At 38.4% G+C, this 21,397-nt stretch overlaps 1 protein-coding gene and 1 pseudogene across 1 annotated transcript in view; one reads left to right on the top strand and one right to left on the bottom strand.

Moving 5' to 3' along the window:
• The first annotated feature begins 3,168 nt into the window (after positions 1-3,168).
• DLGAP5 (DLG associated protein 5) overlaps positions 3,169-21,397 on the top strand; it is a 38,212-nt gene continuing 19,983 nt past the window's right edge. Inside the window, exons 1-11 of the mRNA XM_004279327.4 lie at positions 3,169-3,449; positions 5,572-5,810; positions 8,128-8,321; positions 11,884-11,946; positions 13,392-13,476; positions 13,550-13,669; positions 14,769-14,839; positions 16,679-16,953; positions 17,707-17,831; positions 18,219-18,348; positions 20,867-20,952. Of these exons, the coding sequence (XP_004279375.1) occupies positions 5,573-5,810; positions 8,128-8,321; positions 11,884-11,946; positions 13,392-13,476; positions 13,550-13,669; positions 14,769-14,839; positions 16,679-16,953; positions 17,707-17,831; positions 18,219-18,348; positions 20,867-20,952 (1,387 nt within the window). The 5' untranslated portion in view covers positions 3,169-3,449; position 5,572. The remainder of the gene's footprint in view (positions 3,450-5,571; positions 5,811-8,127; positions 8,322-11,883; positions 11,947-13,391; positions 13,477-13,549; positions 13,670-14,768; positions 14,840-16,678; positions 16,954-17,706; positions 17,832-18,218; positions 18,349-20,866; positions 20,953-21,397) is intronic.
• Positions 5,159-5,419, bottom strand: LOC117196408 (60S ribosomal protein L37a-like; annotated as a pseudogene).

The following is a 21,397-nucleotide window of genomic DNA, read 5'->3' as shown; positions in this document are numbered from 1 at the left end:
AACAAGCTATGTTTCCAGCCAGGAAAATGAAAATACCTCAGTTTGAGTCCTGATTCTGCTACTTAGTTAGCTGTGGGATCTTGTACAAGTCACTCATCTTCAAAGTCCTTTCCATCACTAAAGCTGCTAATTCCTCAGTTATACTCTCTGCCTGTGTTTCAGTAATTCCTAATGAAATTTTAATTCATTGCAGTATGGTTTCTGCCGCCACCCTTCAGCTGAAATAATTCTCACCAAAGCTGCCATTCACACCCTTGCTGCTAAACGGATTGAACGTGCAATGCTGTGTCCTTCCATATGTTATACTTTGCTTTATTATTTCTTAATGCACTAAAGTGCTTTAGTTATAGTTAACTCAAAAAAATCATCTGAGGCTTTGCAGGGGGAACTTTTCCCACAAACAGCTATACACACGGGTTTTATTTACATGTGATGCTGGACAATGTATTAAAAAAGTGAGAAAAGATTGAAGATACCACACACAAATTAATTCAAGATGGATCACAGACCTAAACATAAGAGCTAAAACTACCAAGTTTCTAGAACAAAAACATAGGAGAATAACGTTATGATCTTGTGGTAGGCAAATAGTTCTTAGAGAGGAAACAAAGCACGAAACATAAAAGAAAAATATTTTAAATTAGACTTCATCAAACTTAAACCCTCTGCTCACCAGTGATGCTAAGAAAATGCAAAGGCAACCAACAGAGCCAGGTTTTCTACTGTTAGGGTGGGAGGTTACAGATAAGCAAGGGGAGGAGGCTAGAATGATCCATGTGGTAATGGATTAGAGTTGGAGGCATCAGCATGAACTCATGATTAGCTTAATGTAGGTACAGATGTTTACATATAGAAATATTTATAGATCTGTATATACATATGTTAGTCTACTTTCTCACCCTATCAGCTGAGAAACTCCCTAGTAGCAAGGAGCACACCTACTGTCCAGATCTTGGTTTCTAGTACCATTCTCCAATAAGAGGACCTGAATAGACATTTTTCCAAAGAAGACATATAGATGGCCAATAGACACATGAAAATGTGCTCAGCCTCCCTTATCATCAGGGAAATATTGATACAAATCAAAACCCCAATGATTATCAAAAAGACAAGAAACAACAAGTGTTGTCAAGGATGTAGAGAAAAGGGAACACTTTTGCACTGTTAGTGGAAATGTAAACTGGTGCAGGCACTATGGAAAACAGTATGGAGGTTCCGTAAAAAAATAAAAATAGAACTACCATATGATCCAGCGATTCCACTTCTGGGTATTTATCTGTAGAAAATGAAAACATAATTCAAAAAATATATACCCCTATGTTCATTGCAGCACTATTTACAATAGCCAAAATATGGAAGCAACCTAAATGTCTATCAATGGATGAGTCGGTGGTATAATAAGATGTAGTATACAAAGACACACAGACACACACACACACACACACAGAGGAATGTTACTCAACCATTAAAAAAGAATGAAATCTCACCATTTGTGGCAACATAGATGGAACTGGAGGGTAATATGCTAAATGAGATAAGTCAGACAGAAAAACAAATACCATATGATTTCATTTATATATAAAAACCAAAACAAACAAACAAACAAAACAAAACAGACACTGTGGGAAATGGTCAGCCTTGAGAGCAAGCTGTGGACATGCCAGGCATGCCGCCGCTGCTCGAAGGGACTGTCCCTACTTGTTCCCCTCCTTGTTTCATTCCATGGGAGATAAATCACCAGGGCCCAGAGATCAGAAAGAATGTAAAATGAGACAAGCAAAGCTGTCTCTCCCCTGCACGTGCAGGTTATTTTGGATGATTCCGGGTTTTCTCCCAGGGAAGTTAACCTTGAAGCCGAGACAGTCTGTAGATGATGTAAACCACCATCTGGCAACCAACCTCCCTTTTTCTAGTCTATGTAATCTGCAACTGTAGCATAATAAAATTTGCCTTGTCACCATCAGTTGTCTTGGTCCTTGTGACCCCATTCGTCGGTACTGCTTCAGTTCCTTACCCCTTGCCTTCTGACCCTGGGCGGTGAAATCCTCTTCCTCCGGCTGGTCCACGGCAAGAAACAGACTCATAGATACAGAGAACAAACTGTTCGTTGCCCAGGGAGGGAGTGTCAGGGAAAGGACCAAATAGGTGAAGGGGATTAAGAGGTAACAATTTTCAGCTATAAAACAAATGTCACAGAATATGGTAAATAATATTGTAAAAACTTTGTATGGTGACTGATGGTAACTAGATTTATTGGGGTGATCATTTCATAATGTATAAAAATATTGAATCACTATGTTGTACACCTGAAACTAATACTGTATGTTAATTAGAACTCAGTTAAAAAAAAAATTCCACACCTACATTTCCCCAAGAGAAATAAAACATGACCACAAAAAGACTTGTACAAGAGTGTTTATAGCAACTTTATTCATAATAGCTAAAAATTGGAACAATCCAATATCCATCAACAGGAGAATGGATAAGCAAACTATTCAATGGAATACTTTTCAGCAATAAAAACAACGGCTGATTCATGTAACAGTAGAGATGGATCTCGAAAACATTACACTGGGAGAAAGAAGGCAGACAAGAGTACCTACCACTCCTATTTTTAAGGTGATACAAATCAGAAGAGTGATTGTCTAAGCTGTGGGAGATTTGGAAGGGGGCTTGAGAGAACCGGGTGATGGAAATGCTCTATATCCTGATTGGGTGGTGGTTACACAGCTGTTTACATTTAGCAAAACTCATCAAATCATATACTAAAAAAACTATGCTTTTCACTGTATTTGATAATTTTACCTCTATTTAAAAAGAAAAAAATAAGGACGAGAAAAAAAAAGACTGGTAACGCTGAAAGGTAACAGTAAAAGATGTAAGAAGAAATTTGATGTGGTAATAAGCCCTTTCTTTAAAACGTTAAGTGAAGAAAATATTCCAATAAGCTCTGCTGGATTTATGTAATCAAATAAGGACTCAGACTCTGAGTCCCCTCTCCTCCGTCCGAGTTCCTCGGTCTTTTCTCGGATACCCGCGAGGCCCCGGGAACTCCATGGCGGTCTCAGTCTTAGCGCCCTCTCAACCGCCGGCCATTGTAGCTCCCCGCCAGCCCCAGTGCTCCCACCGCTCCCCGCCTCATCAATATCGCATCGCGGACCCGCCCATTGATTCAGCTCACAGCCACCCTTTGAACGGTCCGTTCACCTTTCAATCAATTCAAACATAGCAAGGAGCTAACCAATCGCAAGCCTCGGCGAAGGGAAGAGGCGGGTACTTTTACAGGAAGTGTTGCTTAAAATACCTCCAATCAGAAGTTCGGTGTGCGAAGTTTGAATTTTGCCGAGTCTTGTAGGCGTTCCTTCTTTGGAGGCGGCGGTGGTCTTCCAGGCCCAGAGGGTTCCTTTACTTTTAGTTTGGTTGAGGTTTCACGCTAGAAGCTGCCTCAGGTAGGTGGATGCTGGGGAGCTGGGGGGAGGGCGCTGGTCCGCTTCCTTCTAGAAGGTCTAGAAGGGTCGGAGGACCGGCGGCTGCGAGCTGGACGCCGCTCAGGGGAGGCTCCTCTTAGGACCGTGTTACCTGTCCTTCCCGAAGCTGATGACGCAGTCCTTCGGAAGAGTAAATATTTGTTGCCATGATCTGTGTAGCAGCATCATTTCACCACCGGGGCGTTATTGGCTTTGGGCCCCAACATTATTCCAGTGGCTCTTTCCAGGTTCTATGACAACTAAAAACGCCTGGGTTGACAACCTTGGCAAGCAAAACTAAGGCATTCTAGACTTTCAAGCTGGAAGAAACTCCAGTCAGCCAAAGAAGAGAACTTAGATGTGTGTGAAGAGCCAGGCTGCCTGGCTTAAGATTCCAGCTCCACTACCTTTTAGCTGTGCAAATGTGGGCAGTTAATTTAGCTCATCTGTATAACGGCAGTTATACTAAATACCTTTTAGGGTTTAGGCGATAATTAAATATGCCTTCGGTGTTAGTTCTCTCTCTCTCTCTCTCTCTCTCTCTATTTGCCCTGTATAGTTCTATGCTGTGTTTTTAAATACCTAGTACGTAATTTTAATTTTCTTTAATATTTGCGGGAAGTGGCAAATCAAATAGTAGAGGAGAGTTCTTGATTAAAAAAGCACGGTCCTTTGTCACTTCCCCTGGGCCCTTAAAGGAGAATGTTATTAGCATCCAGGTCAGATGAATTCTCATGTTTTTATACTCTTGATTGCCTAAAATAATACAACATTTTAATTTGTTGCATTTCTTGTGCAGTTTTTTTATCTGCATTTTTCTAGTGGACGCTCTTCTTGTTGTTGAAGGTATAGTGTGCTTGTATCTTTTTTTTTTTTAAATAGACCTTTATTGGAGTATAATTGCTTCACAATACTGTGTTAGTTTCTGTTGCACAGCAAAGCGAATCAGTCATATGCATACATATATCCCCATATCCCCTCCCTCTTGAGCCTCCCTCCCACCCTCCCTATCCCACCCCTCTAGGTGGTCACCTTCTGCATCACCATGGTACTTCTTAAAACCCTTTTTGGGCTTCCCTGGTGACGCAGTGGTTGGGAGTCCGCCTGCTGATGCAGGGGCCGTGCGTTCGTGCCCCGGTCCGGGAAGATCCCGCATGCCGCGGGCCTGCGCGTCCGGAGCCTGTGCTCCGCAGCGGGAGAGGCCACAGCAGTGAGAGGCCCGCGTACCGCAAAAAAAAAAAAACAAAAAAACACCTTCTTTTTCTCAATCTCGTATATCTAACTGCCTATTTATCATTCCTACCTACCTAATAGGCATCTTGTGTGTTTTGTTTGTTTTGTTTTTTGGCTTGAGAAAAAATGCTAGCCTGCCTGCATTCATCACCAGGGGAAAGTTAAGGAAACTATTCTGTATACTATATCCCTATTTTCACCTTTACTTCCTACTCTATTTTGCAGTGCTCTCTATGGTAAGCCTAGACCCTCTTATTTATATTCTGGACTTTAGCTTCCTGGGCTTCACTTCATCTGTCAAGCAAGTTCCTGTTCAGAACCTCAAAATAGGTTGTAGTGTTTTATCTTTTGATAACCTCCTTCCCACTCTTCAGTCACATATTTATTCCATTTTGTATTTTTTATTATGTAAATTAACCCATTTATTACAGGCTAGCAATGTTTCAAATGGTGGCCTTCTACTGGTCCTTCAGTTCCTTCAGTCTTCTGGTGACTTTACTGTTACGGCAGAAGTGGTGTTGTAGGTCCAGGCACCATCAACAACCGTTTTTATGCAGGAAATGCCAAATGCCCACAGCTTGTCTCTTCATCTTGGTTTTGCCACAGGAGCAAGTGTGCTAGGCATGCTGGCTGATTTCAGTTTTCTTCACCATTTTCCTGAGGGAGGCAACATGGGTCCCGTATTTACCCACGATTCTGACCTTGGTGCGTTTAGCCATGTTGCCACAACCTAGGTCTGAGCCCAGAGAGCTGTATTTTAATTTTTTTTTTTTCAGAAGACTCTGGGGTGGGAGGTGAACTGGAATCCTAACTTTTTAAATAATCAAATGAAATTTCACGTAAGTTGGTCTTTCTCTCTTTTTCCTGATAGGATGGCTTCATCACATTTTGCCAGTCGACACAAAAAGCAATTAAGTACTGACATGATTAGAACTAAAATTGCTCATAGGAAATCACTGTCTCAGAAAGAAAACAGACATAAGGAATATGAACGAAATAGACACTTTGGTTTGAAAGATGTCAACGTTCCAACCTTGGAAGGTAGAATTCTTCTTGAATTAGATGAGATATCTCATGAGCTTGTTCCAGAAAAGGCCGATGTCAAGCCAAGTAAGTAAAAGTCTATTGTAATTTCAAGTGTTTGAAGAGTGAATAAAAGTTGATTTAATACCTGAGGTTAAAAACAACCCTGACCAGAAGAATGGAGTTTTGAAATGCCATTCTAAATAAATAACTTGGTGCTTTCTACAACTAAATACTGTCTATTTCAAGTAAAGGCTGTGTTGGGAATTCCCAGATGGTCCAGTACTTAGGACTCCACACTTCCACTGCCAGGGGCCCGGGTTTGATCCTTGGTGGGGGAACTAAGATCCTGCAGGCTGCCTGGCGTGCCCCCCTCCCCCCAAAAAAAAGCACTCAAGTAAAGGCTGTGGATGTCCTAGCTAGGCTAAAGCCATTCACCTATGGAGTATTATAACACTTTTTACCTATATGGCCTTACAGGAATCCTAAAGTTCTTACTTCTGGAGCTTGGATAAGATAAATATTGACAAGATAAATTGATAAGGGACATAAAAATAGAACTGATTTGAAGTATCCATGAAGTAAGGGTACTTTGCCAATGGGAACACTTCTTAGAGGGAAGAGCAAAGGATTCATCCCTGTAGTTTGCCCAAAAGGATTTGGGGTAATTAGTAGGGAAAGAACCAACCAGAAAAGAGAATGATCTCAGCAAGAGATAAAAATAATAAAAATGGATGTCTTAGAAGGCAAGGGATGCTATAGAAAAGAAGGAAGAGAACTGGGAAATGACATGCATTTAATCGGAAGGACTTATTGGACTCCTATTTAGTTGTGTTTATATAGCAGGCACTAGGAGCTAGATTGCAGTGAAATAAAGCAAGGATAAATTGTGAAGAAATGGCAGAAAGATGAAGTCTTAGAAGTTTTATAGAGAAAGAAATGAGATGTCAAGTTGTTTTACGTGTTCACTACTTCAGTTTTATCATTTTTCCAGAACCAGTGTAATGTGTGACACGTACAAGACACTCAACATATTCAGCTTAATTGCTTCTGTAAAAGGGGAGGTTGGGCTAACCTATTTCTTCCAGATTTGTCATTTTTGTGATTCTAAAGGAAAGTGAGAGAAAGGAATTGGATTAAAGTGTCGTAGGGTACTTTTTTGTTTTTGAGATGAAGTGATCAGTTTATGTTTGAAGGTCAAAGGAAGTGGGTTGGTGGTTGAGGGGGATAGAGTAAAGAATAACATCTCTTAGGAGTTCAGAGAAAATGAACACTGGGTCGTAGGATTATATAGGATGGCCTTTGAAGGAAGAGCTAGACATTTTCTGTCTGAGAAGAGGTGACATTACCTTCCTCTACTCATACCCTCTCAAATGCTTCTTTCCTCGACCAAAATCTTTCAAACAAAATTTAACCTTATCAATATGCTATTAGAATATCTTTTATTCCTCATTTGCGAAGACCTGGAGGTGGGAGTGGGTCTGGTATGTTCCAGAGAAAGCAAGTAGGTAAGCATGGCTGGAGAAGGCAAACAGCTTAGCTCCCATGGAGCCCTGAGGGCCATCATTATAAGGACATTGGCTTTTTTTTTTTTTGGCTGCGCCGGGTCTTAGTTGTGGCACGCAGGCTTCTTACTTGCGGCACATGGGCTTCTCTAGTTGTGGTGCCTGGGCTCAGTAGTTGCGGTGCACAGGCTTAGTTGTGGTATGTGGATCTTAGTTCCCCAACCAGGGATTGAACCCGGGCCCCCTGCATTGGGAGTCTTAACCACTGGACCACCAGAGAAGTCCCTGTTTTGATTATTGTAAAGGATCTGCTTCTAAGGTGACTCATTCACATTACCAGCAAGATGATGCTGGCTTTTGGCAGGAGGCCTTAGTTCTTTGTCATGTGGACATCTCCATGGGGCCGCTTGAGTTCCTTAAGGTTCCACGTGGCCACTGGCTTCCCCCCAGAGCAAGGGATCCAAGAGAGAGCAGGACAAAAGCTGTGATGTCTTTAATGGCCTAGTTGTGGGAGTCGTTCTCTATCATTTCCACAGTACTTTCTTGGTTACACAGGTCAGCCCTATTCAGTATGGGAGGGGATGACACAAGGCATGTCTACCAGGAGGTGAGAATCGCTGGAGGTCAGCTTGGAGGCTGACTATCATAGAAGCTAATTAATTTAAACATGAAGTAATACATGCCTAGTACATAGTAAACAGTTATATATTTGAACAAATGAAGGTGAAAGAAATAGGAATTTTAAAATAGGGGTGGAAATAACTTGAAGTGCTAAGGAATTAACAAGAAGTTACTAAAAGCATTTCTTAGCAACAGTTGAAGTTAGAAGTTGTTTGCCTAACTTTTTATCTGAAATGTTTTATATATTGTATTTTTCTTTTTTTCTTTTTCCTACTTAGAGTCAGTGAAAACTATTCTAGGTGATCAACGAAAGCAAATGCTCCAAAAATACAAAGAAGAAAAGCAGCTTCAAAAATTGAAAGAGCAGAGAGAGAAAGCTAAACGAGGAGTATTTAAAGTGGGTCTTTATAGACCTGATATTCCTAATTTTCTTTTCTCAAACCAGAGTACTATGAAAGCTGAGCCAAAAAAGGTAAGTTTAGTATCCTAACTTGATATATATTCCTTTTAACTGGAATTTTCTTTAGGAGATTAGATGACTAAAATAACCATTTCCCCGAGTCCCTTTATTCATTTAATTAGCTGGTAGGAGGTGGGAATGACATAATAGTAACTCAGAAGATGAAAACAGGGTCTCTTGATGTAGCTATATTTAGGTTGAGATTGGATAAAACTAGGACAGCTGGTAGAGCCAGGCTGAACAGTGAATGCTATACCAAAGTATTTGGCATTTATCCTCTAGGATATGGAGAGTCAGGGGAGGTTTATAAACGAGGTTGTACCATTATCAAAGTAATACTCAGGGAAGATTAGGCTGGACTTGAGGATTATAGTCTAGAAAGGGAAGCATTTATAGATAGGAAGACTAGTTGTGAGTTTATATTGTGAATATTCTTTATAGAATAGGTGAGATAAGTGGACTGAGACATTTGTTTAAAAAGAAGAAATAGGGGGCTTCCCTGGTGGTGCAGTGGTTGAGAGTCCGCCTGCTGATGCAGGGGACGCGGGTTCATGCCCTGGTCTGGGAGGATCCCACATGCTGTGGAGCGGCTGGGCCCGTGAGCCATGGCCGCTGAGCCTGCGCGTCCGGAGCCGTGCTCCGCAGCGGGAGAGGCCACAACAGTGAGAGGCCCGCGTACCGCAAAAAAACAAAAAAAAAAAAACCAAAAAAAGAAATAGGTTTAAGATATCATTTTTCTGGAGATATAATTGACATATTAGTTTCAGGTGTACACAATAATGATTCATTATTTGTATACATTACAAGATGATCACCACAGTTAGTCTAGTTACCATCCATCACCACACATAGTTACAAAACTTTTTTTCTTGTGATGAGAACATTTCAGATATACTCTCGTAGCAACTTTCAAATATACAATACAGTATTATTAACTGTAGGCACCATACTGTATATTACATTCCCAGGACTTACTTATTTTAAACCTGGAAGTTTGTACTTTTTGACCACCTTCACCCATTTCACCTACCCTGCACCTCACTCAAGTGATGGACACCTGAGTTGTTTACAAGTCTTGGCTATTGTAAATAATGCTGCAACGTACATGGGGATACATATATATTTTTGAGTTAGTGTTTTCATTTCCTTTGGATAAATACTCAGAATTGGAAATGCTGGATCATATGGTAGTTCTAATTTTAATTTTTTGAGGATCTATGTTTTTCATAGTGGCTGCACCAATTTACATTCCTACCAACAGTGCTCAGGGGTTCCTGTTTCTCCATATCCTCACCAACACTTATTATTTCTTGTCTTTTTGATAATAGCCATTCTAACAGGTGTCACGTAAGACATCTTAAGAGATAAATTTGATAGGACTGGTGACCAAGTAGATGGTGAGGGGAGGAGGAAGTTGAAAAGTTAGAGATAAGATGATGATTCTGAAGATAATAGTTTGATCAATAATACAAATTTTGCTGCTGCTAGAAGAGATGAGGAAGGCAAGAAAAGTTTAAGTGGGTGAATATTAATACCCTTTTTTAAAAAAATCCTATTTGGGCCATCTAGACATCAGGCAGTTGGGAATAAAAATTTGGAAATCAGGATGGGGATCCATGCTAAGATGTGGATTTTGGATATGATATTGGGAGTATGAATGGACACTTAAGCTGTAGGACTAAATGAGACCATTCCAATAAGGGTATATAAAATTATGAAAGAGTGAGGTCTAGAGAACACCTTTAGGTGGGCAGTGATACGCTGAAAAGGACTGGTCAGAGTGGCAGCAGAGCTAAAATGGAGGATAGAAGCTAAAGGAGGAGTGATCTAAAGAGAATGGTTAGTGAATCAGGAAGGATGAAGTTTGAACAGATCAGTTGGATTTGTAAACTTGCTAGTCACTGGTGATTTGCTATTTATTTATTTTATTATTTATTTATTTATTTTCGGCTGCGTTGGGTCTTCGTTCCTCTGTGCAGGCTTTCTCTAGTTGCAGCAAGCCGGGGCTACTCTTCATTGTGGTGCGCAGGCTTCTCACTGAGGTGGCTTCTCTTTGCGGAGCACGGGCTCTAGGCGTGCGGGCTTCAGTAGTTGTGGCATGCAGGCTCAGTTATTGTGGCTCGTGGGCCCTAGAGCACAGGCTCAGTTGTTGTGTCGCACAGGCTTAGTTGCTCCGCGGCATGTGGGATCTTCCCGGACCGGGGCTCGAACCCGTGTCCCCTGCATTGGCAGGTGGATTCTTAACCACTGCGCCACCAGGGAAATCCCTGATTTGCTATTTAAAGATATGTATAAAAGATCTCATTGACTGTATACTCATTCCTGATTTAAATAAGAACTGAATAATATAAAGGCCGAAGATATTGCTTGTTTTTCTAGGCTTCATGAATCTCAATGATTCATTTGACAGATCTTTGATTTATTTACTCTGTATGATCTTAGGACACTGTAGAAGAGACCAAAATTAATAAACTGTAGTTCATGGTGGAAAGATACAGATAAATATGTTCTTTATATTAGAGGAAGGATAGATTGTTTATATTTGGAGGAACATCAAAGAAGACCTCTTGGGATTAGATTTAAGCTGTCTTTTTAGGAATATGTAGATACCAATCATTGGTCTACACTGTAAACAACTATTTTAAAATATCTTAAAAATATGTGTAGGAGGAACAAGAGACACATCGTTGTGAGTTTTGTTTTTTTTTTTTTAATTTTGGCTGCGTTGGGTTTTCGTTGCTGCATGTGGACTTCTCTAGTTGTGGCGCACGGGCTTAGTTGCGCCGTGGCGTGTGGGATCTTAGTTCCCCAACCAAGGATCAAACCCATGTCCCCTGCATTAGAAGGTGGATTCTTAACCACTGGACCACTGGGGAAGTCCCTGATTATGTTTCTTAAGAAATTTTACAGAGTTGATAAATACCTTATAATTTTTTAATTGGTCTTTCTCATGCTAAATTTTTTTCACATTTTGTGATTAGGTCTCCATTTTCTTACTGACAATGGACAGGTGTATAATCATGAGATTTGAAGGCAAATTGTCAAAGCTAGGGAAGTAAGCTGTACAGTATCTTTTCATAAACAGAAAACAAAAGATCCTAATACTCTAGTTTGTTCATCTACCCCCTTTTAAATATGTCTAGCTAATCACATTAATGAGGATCCTAATACTTGGAAAATATGCTTTGAAATTTCTTCTCTCTCCTCATTGAAAAATATGGGTAAGTTTTGAAGTTATTAACTTAAACATAATTTAAATCAAGCCAGAACCAGAAAAAACAATAACTTAGGGAATTCCCTGGCAGTCCAGGGGTTAGGACTCAGTGCTTTCACTGCCAGAGGCCTGGGTTCAATCCCTGGTTGGGGAACTAAGACCCGCAAGCTGCACGGCACGGCCGAAAAAATTAAAATTTAAATTAAAAAAAAAATTAAGTTAGCAAGTCTCTTTTTGCCATAAATTATTAAGGATAAAATTTAACTTTAAAATGGAAACTTTATTTCATAATGAAACATGGAAGTAAATTTTGCCAGTTTATTTATTTTTTTAACTTTATCTTCTTTTGACTGTTTTAAGGCTGTTCCATCTTCTGTACGGATTACAAGGTCAAAGGCCAAAGACCAAATGGAGCTGACAAAGGTAAAGTTGATAGTTAGTAGGTCATTGTTACTAAAATGACAAATTGTACTTTTTTTTCCTCAGAGTAAGTAAATTTATTTTTAATCTAATACCATCTTCAAGCATAGTGATTATTTTACTAGAGTCAATAGTCCTACCAAAATCACTGTTTTGGTATGGTGGCAGAGCAGATTTGGCTAGATGCTAAGGAAATGGTCACTTAAAATATTCTTTGCCCAGACATCCCTTATGAGATCTATACTAAACTCTGTGCCACACTCTTTTTTGTTTGTTTGTTTACCGGGCTTCTATTATGCATCCCATGTCACCATGAAGCGCAGATAGGGATATAAAGCATACAGGGTGAGTGTTATAAACTTTTGGGTCTTCAAAACACGGTTAGGGATAAACTTATTAGGAGGATTACTAAAATAAAGTCAAGTGGGCAAAGAGGGAAATAGTATGCCTCTTTGTCAGGTGAGGAAGCTAAGTTTCATGTATTCAATGAATTTGAGTCACTACCATGTTCCTTTAGGCTCTAGAATATAACTGAGCAAAACAAACAAAATTCCCTGTTTTCAAGGAGCTTACATGAGAGATAGCACTAAAAAAAGAACTATATAGTATGTCAGATGGTCAAAAGTATTAAGTATTATGGGGGAGATTAAAAAAAAAGAAGAAGGGAGGTGGGGAGTTTTGAAGTAGGTGTAGGGTGGAATTTTGATCAGGCCTCACTGAGATGGTGGCATTTTATTTTATTTTTAATAAATTTATTTATTTATTTTTGACTGTGTTGGGTCTTCATTGCTGTGCGCAGGCTTTTCTCTAGTTGCGAGCAGGGGCTACTGTTTGTTGCGGTGCGCAGGCTTCTTATTGTGGTGGCTTCTCTTGTTGCATGCGGGCTCTAGGCATGCGGGCTTCAGTAGTTGCAGTGCGTGGGCTCAATAGTTGTGGTGCACAGGCTTAGTTGCTCCGTGGCATGTGGGATCTTCCCAGAGCAAGGCTCAAACCTGTGTCCCCTGCATTGGCAGGCAGATTCTTAACCACTGCGCCACCAGGGAAGTTCCCAGATGGTGGCATTTTAAATGAAGTCTTTAAGGAAATAGAAGAGTGAACTGTGGGAAAGAGCTTTCTTCCAGGAGAAGAATTTTCTAGACAAAATTCAAAGGTCTTGAATTGAAAACATGCCTGGTATATTTAAGGAGTCTCAGAAGATTATAGTCAGTTATTTTTTTAATAGCTTAGGTTATTAGCATTTTCTAAATTCTAGGTTTCTGAAAAAGCTTGTAAGGAAATGTATATAATGGAAAACTTGTTTCTTCATCTCATTTTATTTGGGGTAGTGGGTTTTTTGCTGAGTCATTTACAATATCAGGTTTCAGATGAGGGGTCAATTTACACATTAAAAATGTGGTGGTTTGGTTCATTATGCAATTAAATCACATAGTACCTAATATTTTGAATAGATTGATAATGGGAGTGATGTTCGAGCAATCCGACCTGGTCAAAGACAGGCTTCTGAAAAGAAAGTGTTGGACAAAGAGAAAAAAGGTAAGTTCTGATGTTGCCACAACAATAATTTAAAATTACCACAAACATTTGATTTTATTATTTGTTGCCACAGCTATACAACCTGTAATGCCGCCAGTGAGAATGACTCGATCGGCTACTCAAGCAGCAAAGCAGATTGCCAGAACAGTCCCGCCTACTACAGCAAGAAAGCCAGTGACAAGGGCTACTAATGGTAAGAACATTTCTTGATCAGTGACTGAGCTAGGATGTTTTGGTGCTTGAGGTTCTTTGTGTTCAATTTTTAAAAATTAATTAATTTTTGGCTGCATTGGGTCTTCGTTGCTGCGTGCAGGCTTTGTCTAGTTGCAGCCAGCGGGGGCTACTCTTCATTGTGGTGCACAGTCTTCTCATTGCATTGGCTTCTCTTGTTGCGGAGCATGGACTCTAGGCGCACTGGCTTCAGTAGTTGTGGCTCTTGGGCTCTAGAGCACAGGCTCAGTAGTTGTGGCACACGGGCTTAGTTGCTCCGCAGCATGTGGGATCTTCCCGGGCCAGGGGTCAAACCCGTGTCCCCTGCATTGGCAGGTGGATTCTTAACTACTGCACCACCAGGCAAGCCCCTGTGTTCAATTTTTAAAATCATCATGTACTTCTTTGAGTAGGAGAGGAGGAAATGGAGATTCTAATTCCCGAAGATAGGTTTTGTGCCCCGATATCCCAGTGGGTGCTCAAATGTTGAAGTACTGAATTGGTGTAAGCAGTGCTTCAAAGTGAAAAATTAATGGCCCCAATAAGTTACAGTCCATCCATTTGGTGGAATACAATGTAACCATTTAAGAACAATGTATGAAAGAACACTTAATGACATGGTTAATCGTATTAAGTGGGCAAAGAAAATCAGCTCAAACTCTGAACAGTATGATTGAAATTCTAAAATATGTATGTGAATGTGAACATAGGAAAAAACTGGGAAAACGTACTCTGAAGTGTCAATAGTGATTACCACTGAGTAGTGTAAGCTTGGGTAAAATTTTTGATTGTTGTTGTTTTTGTGCTTTTTAAAATTTTTTCTAATTTTCTATAATAAATACATATTTGATATTCAGAGGCAAAAGGTAAAATACCTTAACACTTTTGTTTTGAAAACAGATGGCCTAAACTTGGCAGGAAATTTCATCTATTTTTTTCCTATTTTATAATGTGACTTTTAATCATAAAATTCTTTGACATACATTCCTATTGCCTGTTTTCCTTTCCCAAATTACCTAGTACTTTTAATGCAGCATTTTTAATCTAGTCTAAATGGATGGCTTATTTCACTTTTATTTTAGTTAATGAAGCAGAAACAGAGGCACCAAATCAAGGAAGACCTGCCAAAAAGATAGAAACAAAACCTGACAAGGTAGAGTATAAACATCTGTTTATTTCTAGGTACTTTGAAAATCTCACTACTACTTTCATATAATTGAAATTAAGCATATAGAACTGCTTCAAGAAGATAACTTACAACATGTGTTAAAATCTCTTGAACCATAAAGAAGCATCAGGAGGATTTACTGTTGTTTTTCAGGTGTCTTATCCTCAGAGTTTTATAGGTAGAGAAAGCATAATTTGATTAACAGGAAATAGAGAAAAGTGATAAAACACAGCTGACCGAAACCTTCATGTGGGAACTAGCTAAGAGATAGGATGGAATAGGGTGAAATGCATTGACTTTGGATTCAGCTAGGCCTGAGTTTGAATATTGTCTCTGCTTCCAATTAGCTATATAACCTTGGACAACTTAGGAATTTGTTTTCCCATCTCCAACCCGTAATACCTACATAGAGTAGTTTTAAGAATTAAATAACCTAACATTTCTGATAGCGTCTACCATAGTACACGGTAGAGTCTTCAAAAAAGAGCCACAATTTTGAGGCCCCAATGCCTTGTTTTATAATCCATGCTACACAGTTCCTTAACCTTAAAAAAGTTAGGGACTTCCCTGGTGGCGCAATGGTTAAGAATCCGCCTGCCACTGCAGGGGACACGGATTCGAGCCCTGGTCCGGGAAGATCCCACATGCTGTGGAGCAACTAAGCCCGTGCACCACAACTACTGAGCCTGAGCTCTAGAGCCCGTGAGCCACAACTACTGAGCCTGCATGCCACAACTACTGAAACCCATGTGCCTAGAGCCCATGCTTCGCAATAAGAGAAGCCACTGCAATGAGAAGCCCATGCACTGCAATGAAGAGTAGTCCCCGCTCACTGCAACTAGAGAAAGACTGTGTGCAGCAATGAACACCCAACGCAGCCAAAAATAAATTTATTTTAAAAGAAAAAAAGTTATGCCAAAGTATAAGAAATGTGGCTAGATTCTTAACTAAAAATTAAAAATCAGAAATGTAAAAACCTCTAAAAATTATGTTTATATGGGTGGGTGAAATCGGAGAAGGTGGTCAAAAGTTATAAACTTCCAGTTACAAAGTGAGTCCTGGGGATTCACTATAAAACATAGTGACTATGGTTAATAATACTGTGTTGTATATTTGAAAGTTGCAAAGAGGGTAGGTCATTAAAGTTCTCATCACAAGAAAAAAAATTGTAACTTTGTGTAGTGACAGTTGTTCATTAGACTCATCGTCTAGATCATTTTGCAGTATATACAAATATCAAATCATTATGTTGCACACCTGATACTAATATAATGTTATATGTCAGTTATATCTCAGTTTTAAAAAAACCAAATAATTAAATTGACAGAGAAAATAAGCTTCACATTTTATATGGTTAATCTCACTGTGTTGTCACACTGAAAAATATTTTTCTCATGATAAATTTATTTATAATCAAGGTGATTTTAAAAGAGGATTTGGTCCTTGACAATAGTAGTCATCCAATAAACATTGGATTTCTGATTCTCAACCATTGTAATTATCAACATAATTTAAATAAAAAGGTAGGTGTTTGTTAGGTGGGTAATTTTTCCACCTTAGTTTTCATATATTTAATTTTAATACTTAAAACCTATTATTTAGTCCTTTTAATGAGGATTGGTTCTGTGTCTCTCTGGATCATGACAGTGGTTTAGTTAGCTGGCTACTGATTCCATATTTACATTTAATTGTTTTTATTTTTTTCTCCTAAATTATGCACAAGGGACACATATCTCAACTTTCATATTTTCAGGCCTGTAAAAATTGGTTTGAATATATCCCCAGAAGGGAAATTCTTACTCCATTCTGTTTCCTCCCATCTAGGCCATTTCTTTTAAAGTTGATAGTGAAGAAAGTACTTTGGATTCACAAACCAGTACAACAATTGGAATGGATCCAGATGGTGTCTTATCAAAAATGGAAAATTTATCTAAGACAAATAGTGCAAAAATGAAGGGGAAGAATTCCTTTGCACCTAAAGATTTTATGTTTCAGCCACTAGATGGTCTGAAGACCTATCAAGTAACACCTATGACTCCCAGAAGTGCCAGTGCTTTCTTGACACCCAGTTATACCTGGACCCCTTTAAACACGGAAGTGTAAGAATTTAATGTTAATAATGAATTCCTTGCTAAGATGGTTAACAAATGCCTTTCTTAGATTTGTCCTGTGCTTTTTAAAAGTTAATATTTAGTTAGTAAATTATATTAATTATAAATCATGAAATTTTGGTCTTTTAAAAAAATTCTTCAGAAGGCTACAGCAATGTATTTGACAGTTTTGGTATTTCCTATACATTGTTTTTATCATTATTTTCATGGTATACTTTGTGTTTTTTTGCTTTTTATAAGTGTCTTTATTATAATACTTAGAAATAAATGTTTAGAAGGAAGAAATTTCTATAGTACTGTAGTTCAGACATGGTTTGGGTTTTTTTTTGTTTGTTTTTTTGCCGAGTATTACTTTAGAAAAACTACTTCTAAAGCCAAAGATAATTAACTTGCAAAGTGGGGGGAAAATCAGTTGGAATCATTAAGAGAAACAGCAAGGTTGTTTTGCAAAGACTGGCTGGCGGCAAATTTACTAGAAACCGCTCAGCAGCATCCAAGACTATGAGAGCTTATGTTCCGTGAGGAGATCTTCACAGCCTTTGGATCTCATTACAATTAGTAAAGATGGACATTCCACTATAGGTGTTTAAATTTTTCCCCTCCAGAAAGACACATTAAAAAAAAATAGAAACATATTTCTATTAAATCCCAGGTTTTTAAAAAGTAACATCATTTTGAAATCCTTCAGTTAGATATAGGAGGCTCATGTTTCATAAAGTATTTTTTTGCTATTGTTTTTAGTGATAAGACTGTAGCAACAAAAGAAATCTTGGCACAAAAATGTAAAACTTTCTCTGCCAAGACAGTACATCAAGATTCAAGTAAACTACAATGTCCTTTGGGTTCTCTAACAGTTTGGAATAAAGGTATTGTATTTTAATTAATTTTTTACTTGCTTTTCTGGATTGTGATTTATCAGACATTTGTTTAGAGCCCTTTTCAACATATAGTTCAGGGATGTGATCTCAGGGTCAGGAGAGATGGGAAAACATGGGGAAAGATATCTGGAGAGAGAAAGAGTTGGAATAAGGAATACAGACTGAGAAGATGGGGGGAAATAAATGTAAATTTGAGGAGATGAATATAAGGAGACACTTTAGAGGATATGTGGTGAATGAAATCATTGAGGCAGAAATAAAATTTTAAAATTCAACACTGAAAAAAATTAAAGGATTTTTAAAAAATTTGTCTTGTGGGGGATGTCATTTTATGAGTTGCTGCTTTGAAATTTATATGTAATATTTTCTTTATAGAACATGTTTTAAATAAAAATGAAACTACTAATAAAAATGCAGATGGCCTTTCAATAAAAGAAGAAGTCCCATCACTCGAAGTAAATCAAGATCAGATATCTCAGCCACAGCATGATGTGCCATATTTCAGGTTTGTCCATTTGTTCCTAGTGTAAGAATTTTGTATCAATGTCTAGACATTTAAAACCAAAATTATACTATTTTTAACCTGAATATAATAGATGAGTTGGGGGAAATTGAATTTTGGTGATTTTCATTTATCTTTTAAATTTTAATGATTTTTTTTCAGTAACTAGTACATTCATGTGGTTCCTAATTCAAAAGGTAGAAAAAGGTACAAGTGAGAAGTCTTTTTCCCAACTCTGCCTCCCAGGGGATAGTTTGAACCTTCCACGGAGGCAAGTGTTACTCATTTCTTGTGAATATTTCCAGAGGTAGATAATGCATATGTAAACTAACATAAACATATATATATATATATATATATATATATATTTTAATATTGTTTCATTTAATGTTAAATGTAGTAGACATTCCATTTTAGTACTTAAAGAGCTTTCTCATGTGTTGTGTGTGTGTGTGTGTGTGTGTGTGTTCTTTAATGGCCACATAGTATCCAATAATATGGATATACCATAATTTACTTAATAGGTCCCTGTTGGTGGTTATTTACATTGGGTTCAGTCTCTTACTATTACAATCAAGGCTGCCAACAACAAACTTGTATTATGTTTCAATTTTCTCATGTACAAGTATATAAGGACCTCAATTTACATTCCCCCCAGCAAGGTATGGGAGTTCCTATTTTCTCATACCTTTTTTTTTTTCCTCCACAAAGAACTAAATTAAAGTTTATTTTATAAAAGAAGGATAATGGGAGATGGTAGGAGGCTCTTTGGCCCACCAAATTATGAGATAGGATTATGTTTCTCTAACTGAATTGAAAATTAACATCCTGTTTGGGGAACTTCAACATGTCACCTAAATGCCTTGGAAGCATATCAGAGGCCTGCATTTCGAGAAAGGCCGTAACATTCCACATCACACAGAAAATGATTACATTCTGTTATCTTTGAGTGAATATAGCAAGAAAATTCCCATACCTTTTCCAATACAATGTTAACAATTTTTGAGCTTTACCAATCAAACAGATAAAAAATATTAGCTTTCTCTAGTTTATTTTATTTATTTATTATTTATTTATTTATTTATTTATTTTGGCTGCGCTGTGTGGTGTATGAGATCTTAGTTCTCCGACCGGGGATCGAACCTGTGCCCCCTGCAGTGAACGCTTGGAGTCCTAACCACTGGACCGCCAGGGAATTCCCCTTACTCTAGTTCTAATATCCATTCTTTATATTATGAATGAGTATCTTTTTATATTTTGGGGAACCACTTCAATTGTTTTTAGAGCATAATGTTTTAGAATTATAAGGTCTTTCAGAGATTAGCTAATCCACTGTGTTGTTCAACTGAGACATTGAGATGATAAACAATTTATCCAACTAAATAATGTCAGATCCAAGCCAGGTCTCTTTCTCATTAATTAAGCTGTTCCCTGTTGCCACTGGACATAGGCAGCTAAATTATTCTTCTAAGAAAAACTATCCTCAGTTTTCCTGCTTGGATGTTTTTGTAAAGAAACAGTTTAAATTTTTAAGCCAGGGTTTCTTTTTTTTTTATAAATTTATTTTATTTTTTAAATTTATTTTTGGCTGCGTTGGGTCTTCGTTGCTGCGCGCGGGCTTTCTCTAGCTGTGGCGAGCGGGGGCTACTCTTCGTTGCGGTGCGTGGGCTCCTCATTGCGGTAGCTTCTCTTGTTGCGGAGCACAGGCTCTAGGTGTGTGGGCTTCAGTAGCTGTGGCTCGCAGGCTCAGTAGTTGTGGCTCACGGGCTCTAGAGCACAGGCTCAGTAGTTCTGGGGCATGGGCTTAGTTGCTCTGTGGCATGTGGGATCTTCCCGGACAGGGCTCGAACCCGTGTGCCCTGCATTGGCAGGCAGATTCTTAACCACTGCGCCACCAGGGAAGCCCAAGCCTGGGTTTCTTAACCTTGGCACTACTGACGTTTTAGACTGGATAATTCTTGTTGTGGGGTCTGTCCCCTGCATTGCAGGACGTTTTGTAGCATCCCTGGCCAGTAGCACTCCTCCAGTTCGTGACAATCAAAAATGCTTCTAGATATTGCCAAATACTCCCTGGTAGGAAAAATTGACCCAGTTGAGAACCACTGCCTTTGGACAAGCAAAGCCTAATAGAATCTTTAAGGCCCTATCACTGTAATTTGAGACTTACTGTAATTTGAGACTTACAGTAATTTGAGACTTAACAGTTTTTAGCTTCATCTTACTCTTGGCAATTGAATTCGCCTTAGTTTCATGGAAAATAACAGAACTAAGGAATGTCTGATTCTTTCTGCTTAGCCACTGAAAAATAAGAACAGAAAAGGCTAGAAATATTAGCTTGAAAAATGGGCTCTTGGCATTAACCATCCACTTAAGTTTTAGGTGTGGAAGGATGGACATACATAGAATATCAAATTGTATTTATGGATTTTAACATATCACATTTCATAAAATAATTAAGCATCAGCTCTGGGAAGTTAATGTTGTATAATTGTCATAGTGCTAATGTATGTCATCATTTTAGAAATACTCTCCAGTCAGAAACTGAGAAGTTAACTTCACACTGCCTTGAGTGGGACAGAAAGCTTGAATTGGACATTCCAGATGACGGTGAGGGAACATTTATATGTTTTTATGTCTTACCTTTATTTTTTTTAATATGGTTACATTTATTTGAAACACAAAAATCCAGTGTTGTCCAACTTTATAATTTCATTGTTATTCAAAATAGCAAGAATTTTTCATATCTCACATATGTTCACTAATATCTCTGTGCTAAAATGGTACCTGACTTAAAAGATATAAGTAGTTAGAATATTGACTATGATTCCTGAGAGTTAGATATTTGCCTATTTTATTATTAGATTTTTTTACTGTGACTTTATGAATGACAGCTATAGCTGGTATTGCTTAATTATACAAAAATATTTTCTGAACAAAAATTACCTCAATCAGTATGAAATCAAATCAAAATCAATCAAGTTTTCTGAAAAGTTCCAACCTTACCTATTCAGGAAAGCTATTTAGAAAAAAGTCATTTGTGTACTGCCACATC

Source organism: Orcinus orca, chromosome 2 (genome assembly GCF_937001465.1).
Source record: "Orcinus orca chromosome 2, mOrcOrc1.1, whole genome shotgun sequence".
In the NCBI taxonomy this organism is placed as follows: Eukaryota; Metazoa; Chordata; class Mammalia; order Artiodactyla; family Delphinidae; genus Orcinus; species Orcinus orca.
The sequence above is the reverse complement of the archived record's forward strand: the minus strand, read 5'-3'. Positions and strand labels throughout refer to the sequence as shown.